General features: G+C 34.3%; 1 protein-coding gene across 1 annotated transcript; it reads right to left on the reverse strand.

The window, feature by feature from the left end:
* Positions 1–4,675: 4,675 nt before the first annotated feature.
* LOC143578245 (uncharacterized) lies at positions 4,676–6,816 on the reverse strand. Its single transcript, XM_077061885.1, has 5 exons — positions 6,685–6,816; positions 6,108–6,166; positions 5,968–6,025; positions 4,979–5,043; positions 4,676–4,875 (listed from the first exon to the last, which is right to left on the reverse strand). The coding sequence occupies exons 1-5, from the start codon at positions 6,743–6,745 to the stop codon at positions 4,678–4,680; spliced, it is 441 nt and encodes a 146-aa protein (XP_076918000.1). The 5' UTR covers positions 6,746–6,816; the 3' UTR covers positions 4,676–4,677.
* Positions 6,817–13,079: the final 6,263 nt, after the last annotated feature.

Genomic DNA, 13,079 nt, shown 5'->3' on the forward strand with positions numbered 1-13,079 from the left:
CCGAGACCGAACCAATAACCCAAGCCTTATCACCACCTAGGACACCATACTTATTACCTCACCCGCTTATCAATCCACTTCACCGATTAGAGGAACATCATTTTGGACCTCTACATTTACATCATCCATTCAAACACAAACCACCACAACGACATTAGCAACCACTACCAATCCTACAAGCCTACCCTTAGCCATACCTACATCCTTCCCAACCTTAACCTTAACCATGCTATTCCAACCACACCAAAATCAACCATATTAACCACACCTCCCTCAACTCAAAAGAGCCCTATCATAGCAGCCACTCCCGTCTCAAGTGGCAAGTCGAAGAAGTCGCCAGTGTATCGAGACCCTATCCTTGATAGGATTAGAGCATAGGAGGAAGCAAATGAGAACAGAGCAAAACGTGAGCTCTTGTTGATCAAGTTTGTTAAAGATCAACAAGCAATAAATGAATAAGCGACGAGACAACGTGAAGCTCTGGCTGACAAAGTAGCTCGTTTAGAAGAAAATCGAGATCTTGACAGAGCTCGGACTGAAAGCCAACTAGGATGGATTGAGAATTTACAAAGAAGAATCAACAATCAACAAGAGTTAATTAAACAAAACTCTTTTCGAAACGCTGAACAACGTGATGAAATCGAAAGGCTTCAATCAAGAATCTCTGGGTCAGAGCATAGAGCATAATCTTCCCTCCTCCTCAAACTTTGCAAACAACTTTAGGAGGGAATTGGACTTTGACCGTGTGTGGATAGACTTTGAGCGTCTGGGCTCAAGAGATGGATTATTGGAGAGTGGATCCAGTTCTTCTAGGGACGTGGACAGACTGATGGTTGAAAGTGTCAGGCTGCGAAACATGATTGAGCATCTTGAAGGCGAAATTGAATATCAACATGACTACAACAACAACCAGAACTATGTGAATGACTCTCTTGTAAACCGTTATCTCACTGTTATGGAGGTAATGCGTTTGACTGATGAAGATGTAAACAATCTGAGGACTCATTTAATGGAGACTTTCCGAGGATTCCTACGAGCGAATGAGCCAAGGACTGCGCAGAGCAACGAACAAAGAACAACTCTTGCCAATCTAGTTGTTGATACCAAAAGGGTCAGAGCTAATGGTAATCTCCATGGATTCTTGTATGTGGGTGTGTCAGAGAAAGAGGTTGGTTGAAGTGGTTCAGGGGCAAAAGCTAACGTTGATGAGCCGATGAAGGTTTTCAGAACCGTAGTGAGCAATGAACTTGTAGTTACGATTGCCACCACAACTGGGCAGGTCAGTTCTACAAGTTCCCTACTTGTCGTACCTACTACGGGTGAACAAGTCAGTTCCCCTGCTACCACTGCTATGGTTCCTATTGTCCAACCACAACTTGCAGCTCAAGGAGGTAGTGGAGGTGATGGAAATGGTGACGATGATGATGAACCCGGTGATGATGATGATGACAATGAGGAAGATGATGAGAATGAGAATGATGAGAACGAGGATGATGATGACGATGACCACGAGTATGATAGTTTCGATGAACATCGTGGTGGTGATGGTGGAAATAATGATGGCAGTGGTGATGGTGATGCCACTTGTGGAAATAAGGCGGAGGAACAAGAGCCGCCAAGTGAAGCACAGAAAACCCGTGAGACTGACGCTGCAATCGAGGCTGAAATAGCCTCTGCTTTTAACGTTTATTCTTTTGCAGATACCAGCTCACCGGTTCAAGAAGCTTTGGAAGAAAATAATGACAGTGATGACGGAATAAACTACTCCCCTAACCCGAATACTCCGGTAAGGGTGACTGTAGAGCCAGCTCAAGAGCCCGTTATTGCTCCTTCTGCCAAGACCGCTACAGAGAAGTTAAGGAAGTGTATCAAATACTATAGCGTGAGCAGAATCGCGAGTTTGAGACGGAGGTCGAAGCCGTTCCTTAATGACTCTCCAATCCTCTATGCACGACAACCTTCTTTTGACATGAAGGTGGGCCACTCGACGTGCAAATGGTGACTTGACATATCTTTCTTATGGAGATATGCACACCTCGTCCACTTTTGACATGAACTACTTCAGAAGGACTGTGGGTGGAGGAGAAGAGGAAGACAACTTGGAGGGATGGTTCAAAGGTTCCCGAAGCATGAATGGAGGAAAGACTACCGAAACTTCCCGTTGAATCCTGGGAGATCATTCAAGACAAAGGCAATCCCTTTACCGGCAAGAAGACAAAGGGATGGAGATACAAGATGCCTGAGGATCATGGAGAACCCATCATGCACGACATGCCTTTTGAATACAATCTTCTTTATGACTTCATCTCATGGGAGTTTGTCAACGAGAAAGGGGAGGTGATAATTCATTGTCGCAACATGCATCACCTCCGCTTTTTCGATGAGCACAAGCTATCGGGATTTGGAAAGGAAGATCTATTGAAGCTTTATGGATCTCCTTTGTGCACGGTTGAAGATGCGCGTAGGGACTGCACCAATGCTATCGTCGGGAAATTCAACATATTTGTCCGTTTTCTTGTTGGAAAACAGCCATTTGATCACGACGAAGTGTTTAAGTACGAGTCCGAGTCCGAGTCTAACAGAACAAATACCAAAGACTAGAGGGAGATTGTTAGGCTCATTTTGTATTTAGTTTTTCGTATTTGATTGTACTTTGTCGTTTATGTATGTTAGCTAGTCGTACTTTGTTTATTTGTATGTTTGGGCCAAGGCCATGTAGTTTGGAGCCCATTGGGCCGTAAATAATGGAATGAATATGCATAAGTACAGACACTATAAATGGTGTGTGCATCTCATGCAAACTAACATTTTGTCAAATTCTTATCCTTATCTATACTAAAACTGTCTCTTCTCATCTTCCCTCACAGAAATAAACAATAACTAAACAAGATCCGAGATCTCAGTTCTCACTAGTGATTTCCGCTAGCTAGTGTAGAGGTTGATCCAAGTAGACTAGTGTTGTGTTGTTAGATCCGTCCAAAGGACCTACAATTAATTAAGTAAATGATTACAAATAGAAAACAAAATGCTTAAAATTATATGAAGATTTTTTTATATATAAAAAACCAGTATTAACCTCAAGCGCACCACTTCTGTGACACCTCAGCTAGAAAGCCGAGATATTGAACTCGAGTTCAAAATATTTATCATCCTCTATCTTGTAATATTATGAACACTATGTCTGCTTTACAACCTTTAAGAAAACAAAACAAGTTTCTAAGTTTCTAGCATACTGACTATTATGAATACAAATCTACAAATATACAATATGAACACCAAAGAGAACATGCTAGAAAGTTACCGTAACATGGATTCACGTTGTTTTGTGATATTGTACTTCCATTCTCCACACATAATTACTCACGGTGTAAATAAAAGAATACAAGTTGCATTCAGACCCTAGTGTTATCAATACACAGGGTTACTACAGACTGACTATTATGAATACAAATCAATCACTAAATGACGTAGACCCCACCTAAACAATCAAAGTTAGAAGTCTATTCTGCTTACTTGGACACTATATATTGCGAACAAGCTTTGCACCATTTCTATGAACATAGTAAAACATATATTATTGGAATTAAGATAAAAATATACTAAAAAAATCATTCTACTGTGTTCCCGAGAGTTGAAAAGAGACTGGTATTTGATGAAATATAAACTAAATATTAAGGGCTGTTTTGCCATTAATAGAAAGTATGGTTTAAGTTTAGTATGCCTATTTGTAAAGTCTAGGAGTCTGTAAGTAGTTATGTTAAAAAGTTAAAATTGTGTCGTATATAAACCCAACGGTATATGTAAACAATCGATGTATGTTGGAACAAGATTTCTCAAATTAAAGCAACTATTAACTTTAAAAGGTTTTGTAATCAAGTTTTAAGCGTATTTTTCTTTGTTATCATAAAAGGTTTTGAGAATTATCTGATTCTTTCTTGAGAACTCATTCCGATTCATTTGATCAATTGACATATTTCCAAATAAGCGTAATACATCGTTAGAAAAGCGATCAATGTTTACGTCTCAAAGTCTAAAATATATGTAATCACAGTGTATGAGGCTTGAACAAAGCAACGTAGATGTTAGATTGGTAGATTTGATATGAATGCGTGAAATTAACTTTAATTGATACGATTGAACAAAAAAAAAGACAATACTCAAAGAGGATTTTACTTTTTGTTTCTTGTTTTTCAATATTTTATATTTCTACTTGAAATATATATATATATATATATATATATATATATATATATATATATATATATATATATATATATATATATATATATTTGTGAGTTGTGACTAGACCTAACATGTCCATCAATTTGGACAGAATGATACAATCAAAGAAACTATAGAACCAGTTGTTAAAAACTAAATCTAGTACAACGGAAATAGAATAGTGATTTTGTTAATTATGATTTGTATCACTATGAAGTTTATTCATACATACTACAAAATTAATTAATACATAATAAACAAAAAAAAACTATAATGTACATGAAAGATTATGGAGTATAACCTAAACGTATTTAAGATGTTAACCTTTTTATGGTCACCTAGCTATCGGGTCCGAGTTTAAGATGTTAAACCTTTTTATGATAACCTAGCTATCGGGTCCGAGTTGAAATTTCACATCACTATACGCTTTAATCGATCTAATTCTTTATTGTGGATTCAGTTATGTATCGGTGGTTTTCTCTTGGCTGGCGAATAATCCATTCCGGTTATGTCTATGACATCTGGATACCTCTCTGAGACCACTTCTGTCTTCTCATGTTTGGAAGATACCAATGTTGTTGAAAACGTTTCCTCCTTTTCAACTAGCTCACGAGCAAACTTTAGGGCGGTTTTCGGGTCTTTCTCATAGTTGATCTGTATAAGAGAAATAACATTATTAATTAATACAGAATTTTTTATTACTTCAATTACTTTTCTTTATATTTAGCTCATATCCAGAAAACATATATAGACTAACCTTGTCATTGGTGGTGGTAAAGCTTGAAGATGTCATTTTTGCCTTAAGTTTTCTATTAATTATTCCTGCAAATTAAAAAAATAACAAATTGCTTAATGATAGAGAGCATTTAGCTTTATTTTCTAATTATTTATAACTATTACATATTGAGTGTTCTTGGGTTGATGGCCCAGTGGGAGAGATAATGTCTCTTAAACACCTAAAGTCCCAGGTTCGAATCCCAGGAAGTAAAAAAATATTTGCCTTAAAAAAAAACTATTATGGATCGAGTGTTTAATTTGGAGAAATCATTCATTCATTTATCATCGTACTCAGTATATCTCACCAATAGCAAAGCTATGGTAGGGTCTGAGGAGGGTAAGATGTAAACAGCCTTACCTCTACCCCATAGGGGATAGAGAGGCTGCTTCCGGTGAGACCCCCGGCTCGATAGCAGTTTTGCATCAAGCCTTGGACATAAGGCACATAGCACTCAATCATCGAGTCACCGGCTGATTGGTGCATGTACCATTGTCTTTCAGCTATCAACACCACCACATGATGCCTGATTAACCTTCCGCCACTTTTAACGTTATTTTCACGAGATTAGTAAAATAACGTCAAAATTAGTGCAATTTCAGTTTTGTCCACCCGAGGGTTCACACGTATATGCATTATTTGTGCGCACCGCAAGCAGGCCGAAAGAGATCTGTCAATTATTATATCTCATTTCATATGATTAGGGTTTGAACCTTTAGAACGAAGTCGAATGACACAGTTCTACAACGAAAAGATTCTTCTGTTTATATGATTAAACCCTCTAAACCCTAATTAATTAATAGTATGATGATTTAAACTAATCTACCTCATCAAACTACATAAACAAATTTAATTTCTAAGATTTTAATGGTGTCTAGGTAGGTGATGTCTTGGGCCATAGTAATCTTCATGAATCTTTGGTAACTGGTCGTTATAAGATATATTAATTTTTTCTTTATGATGGTTGGTACCTGATGAAAGCTTGGTTACCATGGCTGACCCATCGTCTTCTTGATTGCTTGATGAACTCTGTAATAACCCAAACCGAATGTTCATAAGTGATGTTAAAAGAGATGTAAATTATTAGCATAAAATTATGAGATATGCTAACCTTGGTTATGAGTTCTTGATGGTTGCTAGTTGGTATCCTCATTTTTTCCAGCCTTATACCTTCACAACATCAACAAATAATATATAATTTGTCAATATTGTCTTCTCATGAGACTTACATGCAAACATATTATTACCGTGTATATATAAGAATTAACACATACACCTCCCATCAAATACAAAACTAACTTTAACTAGAGGTACGGCGTATAGGCGTTGGTCATATATAATAGGGAAAAAAAGATTGAATTATATGGTTACATAACGAACTCACATATCATACTTAAACTAGCTGGCAGATGTGTTCATATTGTTCTTGCAGTTTTTACCAAAAATTCGTGCTAGTAATTGACATCTTAGGAAATAATAAAATTTACGTACTATAAAAGTGTCATGTTTTTTAAAACATTACCCGTTTCCATCGTTAGTTTTCTATATGACTTAAACCTAAGACGCTAACTACGTAAATTAGATAGAAAACTGATTGATGGAAATTAACCATACCATGAGCTTCATTTGTGTTTTATAACAAACGTATATACACATAATTATTCAAGTGGGTGCAGGAATAAACATACCTTTAGCTTCATAAAGGAAAATGGAGAAAACTAAGAGACTGAACATCAAAGAAGAATTCATTTTGTCTTTGTAATTAATGCTATAATTTCCTGAAGTAAATGAAAGAGGAGAGGCTTAGATTGAAGTTGGATAAGTAGTTGAAGGCTATATATACACATATATATGAGTTTTGGGACCCGCATAATGTGGATGACCAACAAGGTTAATATAATGTTTTATACTATTTCCTTAAACGGCCATAAAAGTTGTGATTTCTAGTCGGTATTCTTGCTATTTCAAGAATAGTTGTTTTTTAATAAAAACATCTTTTCCAATTAATGAAAAGTTAACATAAATATTATTCATTGTTCAAGAGTTGAAGGGTATTAGCTCAGGAAAGAGGGTTAGCTAATCTTGGTTGTTTTAATTAAAGTGATGCATATATCAACTATCATCATAACAAATTAGTAAATTCACAAACATGCATTAATCCTGCTATTTTATTTTGTTTTATATTTTTATATTAATATTCAATAATCTAATAAATAACTAAATATTTCATTTAACTACATATCAATCTAGATATTACATTTTATAAAACATAAAGAGATATACAACTTGAGTTTGATTGAAAGGGTCATTGCTGAGGAAGGGGGACAGAAGTGTCCTCACATAAAAGTAGGGTTTATTTTTTCTTGAAACTGATCTCTCTTTGTCAACATGACAAATGCTTCGAAGGGCCATCTAATTTCCTTATTTATCCTTTTAGGGTATGATAACCCTTAAAAAGGTGATTATTTGATTATTTCAATTATCCCTGCTAGATTTATTTTACTTTTATTAAGCTTTACATGAGTTATACTTTACAAGAAAAAAAAAGTTCCTGATTTCATAAATATTTTGCTCACTTTAAGGTGTCCATATATTCTTTCAAACCTAGGGTTTTGTATAAGCACAATTAAAGTTTGTTGTACCCGTCTAACTCGTTTTTTAAACAGTAATGCTATTGACATTCTATGAAGGATTCAGGACTCGATCCCTTGACCTTATATTGGCTCCACCGATGTGTATAACTGTTTGTAACTTATGCATATGAAATTGAACTTGATGTGAATCTGTTTCTTTTTTATTAAGATTTTTATTTGTCGCTAGTTTTGATTTTCAACTATAGTAAATATTGGGCAGCCTTGCATCTGTCCAGTTGATGTGCTAAATTTGATCCTTTTTGATTGACCATTTTCATACAAGTTAACCATCTTCTTGATTAAAGTTGTCTTGTTTTATTGCGTACTCAATTCCCTCCCCATTTATATGATGAATCAAATCAAAGCTCTTGGCTCTAATATATGTATTGTCATGTGATAAGAATCTATCCAAATACCAGCCAAAATGTAATAGGAAATATTTTTTGTATCAACCAAATACATCATTGGCTTATACTTATGTAAAAATTAAAAGAAAGCTTGATAGTTTAGTTCAAGATCAAATTAATGCAAGATTTGTTAATAAACGGTTTGAACTTTATTTAACTGTATTTTTTGCTTTTAAACTTTAAAAACTATTATTTTCTCGATCAATAATTTATGTAGGTCCCGAAACCGGATCCGACAATGAACGGATTTTGTTCTTAATAAACGATCGAGACAGATGCGGTAAATCAAACGATCAAACAAAAATATAAAGATAATAAGTATAATGAATGATTCCATAATCGGTTAAAAGATTTATAATATTAAGAACGAACCGACCCGCCCAAGATGAACTCCCATTGGGTGGGTGATTTACACCATGAGAACACACACATACAAAGACAATACAAGTCATATTTATAGCTAAACATAGATAATCTAGAAGCTTTTCCCCATTGAAGTTAAATGCGTGTACCGAAGCTCTCGTCTTGAATCCGGAATTCACTAATTATTTTCTTGACGATAATATATTTGACGAGTTTCGTTCTTTTGATATTGTAAGTCACATTTTTGGCCTTCAATTAGTCATCCTCTAGCACAGTGGCGGATCCAATAAATGTTTTTAGGTGGTGCACTACTTTTAGAGTCGGATATAAAAAAATCCGGGTCGGTTCGAGGTTCGGGTCAATTCAATAGTTCGTGCAAAGCTCATTAATAAAAATGGGATAAGATAATAAAAAAAGATCGTCATTAGAAATCAACAATTACAAATTAACAAATTAAACTAACAAATTAAAACTAAAATATAACAAATAACTTAACAATTAACACCATCAAGAACAATTAACATTTAACAAATGAATCGAAATTACCTTCACAGTGGGAGAATTCGAGGAAGAGTAGCAAGGCTAGAGGAAGGAGCAACGGACCAACGGTGGTGTTTGGTCGGCCGAAAAAGTGGTAGGGGTGGATGGGGACGACGGTCAGAAGGTGGTCAGCGATTAACAACGGTGGTATGGTAGTGGTGTGCCGTGTGCATCAACGGAGTACAGAGAGGTTAATATGGAGAGAGGCAGACGTTTGTGTAACTGTGTGTTTTATAAAACCCTAAAATTAATATAAGCCAGGCTGAGTTAGAAAAAAAAGAGTTATAAAAAGTTTTGAAAGTCGTTGCCGTAGGGAATCAAACATGTTACATGTAGCTTACAAAACCACCAGTTTACCAGCTTGACCAGCGCATGTATTGAAATTCAAGTGGTTCCTTTCTTATTTATAAGATGGTTCACTATAATATTTTCTATATATCAATACACCATTATTTAGAAACTTGGATGGTTCCCGGGAACCACCCACTTATTAGCTAGATCCGCCCATGCTCTAACACATATATTTACTTATATTTCTTTCAACAATTTTTTTTATTAATATACTTAATTTTTTATTATAAAAATTATTTTATGTTGATTTATGACATTGGCTAACTTGTCAAAGATTAAAGGGTTTAGTGTTATATGACGGTATGTTATATCACATGCTTCTGTCTAGGGTCGTCAAGATCATCCTAATTATCGACTTATACACATTAAAGTTTTGAGGGGACAACTACACGAGGTAGGAAGTGTCGTTTTAATTATAATTCCTGTCTTATTTCATGGAACAGTGAAATAAATATCAACGTGGATTACATGTGGCAAATTAATGTTCACATATATGCAAATTGCCTCTTATCATTGCCGAAGCAGGGTCAGATCCCTCAAGAGATCACATACATATGTGCCAATATGGTTGTTATATGTGTTAAGTTCATGTTCATATATATGCATAGTAGCTAGAGGGTAAAACTGTCATTCTTTTTTGAACAGCTAAAATTTTATTAAAAAACACATGACTAGTAAGAAACACAGGGCGAGACAATATTACAAAATGATCCAAAAAAGTGACCTTTAAAAACAGTTACACAACTAGAAAAGAGAGCAACACGATAACAAACTCCCATGAACTAAAACAAAATCCGTTGTAATAAGCCACAGTTGCAAAGTGACCTAAACATCATCCTACAACTTCAAACTTCCACAAGATCTGTCGATGGAATAACACTTCTGTCAACCATATATAACTATAAGTTACCAATGTAGAGCATTGGTTAATTAAGAGAAAACTATTGGTTTAAACCCGTAAAATGCAAAGGGGAGCTTAAACCATCACGTCAGGTAGTTTATTAATTGTTTCCGATTATATTCATACTTCAAGACACCAATACTAACAATAGGGATGGCAAACATGTTGGGTCAAGTGAGTTGGGTCATGTGTTAGAAAAGGTTTTTTTAGTATGAGAAATGTTGTAAAAGTAGGTCTATAAGGTCGAGTACCACCCGACTACTCGTTACAAGGTATGATGTCGATGTGAGTTTCTTTAACTCTGTCTAGTTACTAAGAATCGATCAAAGGTGGTAAACCTCAGCTAGAATAATATCTAGTCGGTCAACTTGGACAGGTTGTTACTTAAAAAATAAAACATACTTCGTGTTTATATAATATTAAAGAATTTCATTTTTAATTACTTATTAGCAATTTATAGAATTAGTATTCAAAAATGAATTCCTCTTTTTTATATTAATATTAATATTTTGATATAAATATTAATAAATTTATGATTTAACATATATAAAATATTCAAAAAAAAAATTTATATATTTGCTATGTGCAAGTAGTCTCTGAGTACACCTAACTCTAACCAAGTATGAGATTTTGTTGACCTTATCTAGATAATTGTGTTAAAAAAACAAAAAAAGTGTTAATAACCGGTCTTGAATATGTGACCTACCACTAAGCAACAAGAAGGTTTACAACCAAACCAATAGTTATTCTTGTTTATAATTTGCCGATTAAATATATATCTATATACAATTTTTATTTTTTATTTTTATAATTTGAATACCTTAATTAAATATAGATCTAAAGCTATATCTTTATTTCACTGGCCTATAGACCCGTCTTGTCTAAAATCTGCTTAACGACTTTTATCACCTTACTTTCCATGTTAATTATGTAACATGCATAGTAATATGATAAATTAATAATTTAATATAGATAAGTGAGAACACAAAGTTCTCAAATAGAAAATTCAAATAGAAGTGAAGTTTACTAAATACTTGGGGGTCCACATGCACGTGATTGATCATTAAAAACAACTCAACTAGAGAAGTAAATGCAGACATCGTTGTTAGCTGACGTGGATATTATTTTGTCATGTACGTGCTTAAAGTCGTAGCCGATACACATGGAAGTGCACGTAGTCGACAATAGTGTCCCACATGGCAGTGATAGGATGAAGTGGCACTTGACATGTCACGTCTGGTGTTGAGAGTTTTGTGAACAAGCAGACATTCAATAACGACCGGTATTGGAAAATGTCTAGCCGTTTGGCCGACGGCGAGTTAATTCATTTTTGGGAGAGTTCAATGAAAGAATTTTTTTTTATTTAAAACACTATTTAGAGGAGAGGAGGTTAACATTGTCATGAAAACATCTTGAATAAAAGTTTAAAAGTTTAAAGTAAGGCTACACACATCAGATTGTGAGTCGAATCAACCCCTTAAGAACACTATGCAAATGCAAGAGGCTAGTGCACCAGGTATGCCCCTGATTTAATGGAAGTTAAGCAGGTCAATTAGAGTTTCAGTTAAACGAGTCTGTGTTATAAACAGATTGACACAATTAAAAAGTATGACTAAACAAGTTTCACTCACTTGATTTGTTTATAATAACGTAGATAATATACGATGGATCATTTTATTCTATAGTGTCACCAGTTTAAATTGTTAAACACGATTAATATAGTGATTGAAGATGAAATTAAATATTTATGTTTTGATCTTACTTTTTAATCGTACCTGCCTCATTGTTCCTTGCCCGTTAGCTTGTTTTATCATCCAAAAATCTAGTGTGTGGTTTTGATCGTATCAACAGGTTTAGGTTTCATAATTGAAATTAAATATTTGTGTTTAGATATATTAATAAACTAGCTTTAGATCACGTGTATTACACGTGATATCCAAATAATAAATATATAATTAAAGTAAAGTAATAAATACATAATGCATGTAAAAAATGTATTACATCTATATTTCTTATTATTTAAATTCCACAACTATTTCTCAAATACCAATTAGGCTGTTGAAATTAAATTTTTGGAACATGTCAAATCTTGAAAATACCATAATGTTCATAGTTAATGTGTTAAATATGACCACAACCTATAATACTACAAAACAATTTATTTTTTTACATAAAAACATTAAAACGTAGCTTAATTTACTCTACCAATTAGGAATGAAACATAACCCAACTTCACAACATAAAAACAACAATAAAACCATATGGTTTTTTATTGCAAATCAATAAAAGTTAATAAGTAGAGAGTTAAGAGCAGAGATAATACAATTAGATTTATAGAGGTTCAAGTGAATGCTATCTAAGTCACTCTACGTCATCATCGGAGGTTTTTTCACTACTCGTCTTCCTAAATGGTAGGGATCACCAATACGAACGTTTCACTCATCAAAGGAAGTGGTCACCTTCTTCACCAAACACAAGAATTTCGCTTTACAATTTTTTCTAACCTCACTATACCAAGATAGTGAGTCTTCATCTAACAAGTAAATCAACTCTATATCAAGATACGGTTCTCAACCCAATATAAGACAACGCTATATCAAGATAGTGTGTTCTCGTCTCAAGTAACCAACTAATGATGATTCCTCACTTGTCAAAACACAAGAACAATCTCTAGTGTTGGCCCCTCAAAACACTAGACAACATTAGACAACACTCTACATTTTTAATCTCCTTTTTAAATAATTGAAGCTTAATAAGACTTAGATAATGGAAGAAATTAGCCTTGAAGTGTGTGTGTAAATATTATAAAGGAAAAAGGTAAAGACTTAGTTTGAATAATTCTTCTATATATAGCTAGACAAGTATGTGACAGACAAGGCTTTTAGACT

This window comes from Bidens hawaiensis, unplaced genomic scaffold, assembly GCF_021521415.1.
Source record: "Bidens hawaiensis isolate Kalapana, Puna unplaced genomic scaffold, B.hawaiensis_p1.1 tig00029079_1, whole genome shotgun sequence".
NCBI classification, from domain to species: domain Eukaryota; kingdom Viridiplantae; phylum Streptophyta; class Magnoliopsida; order Asterales; family Asteraceae; genus Bidens; species Bidens hawaiensis.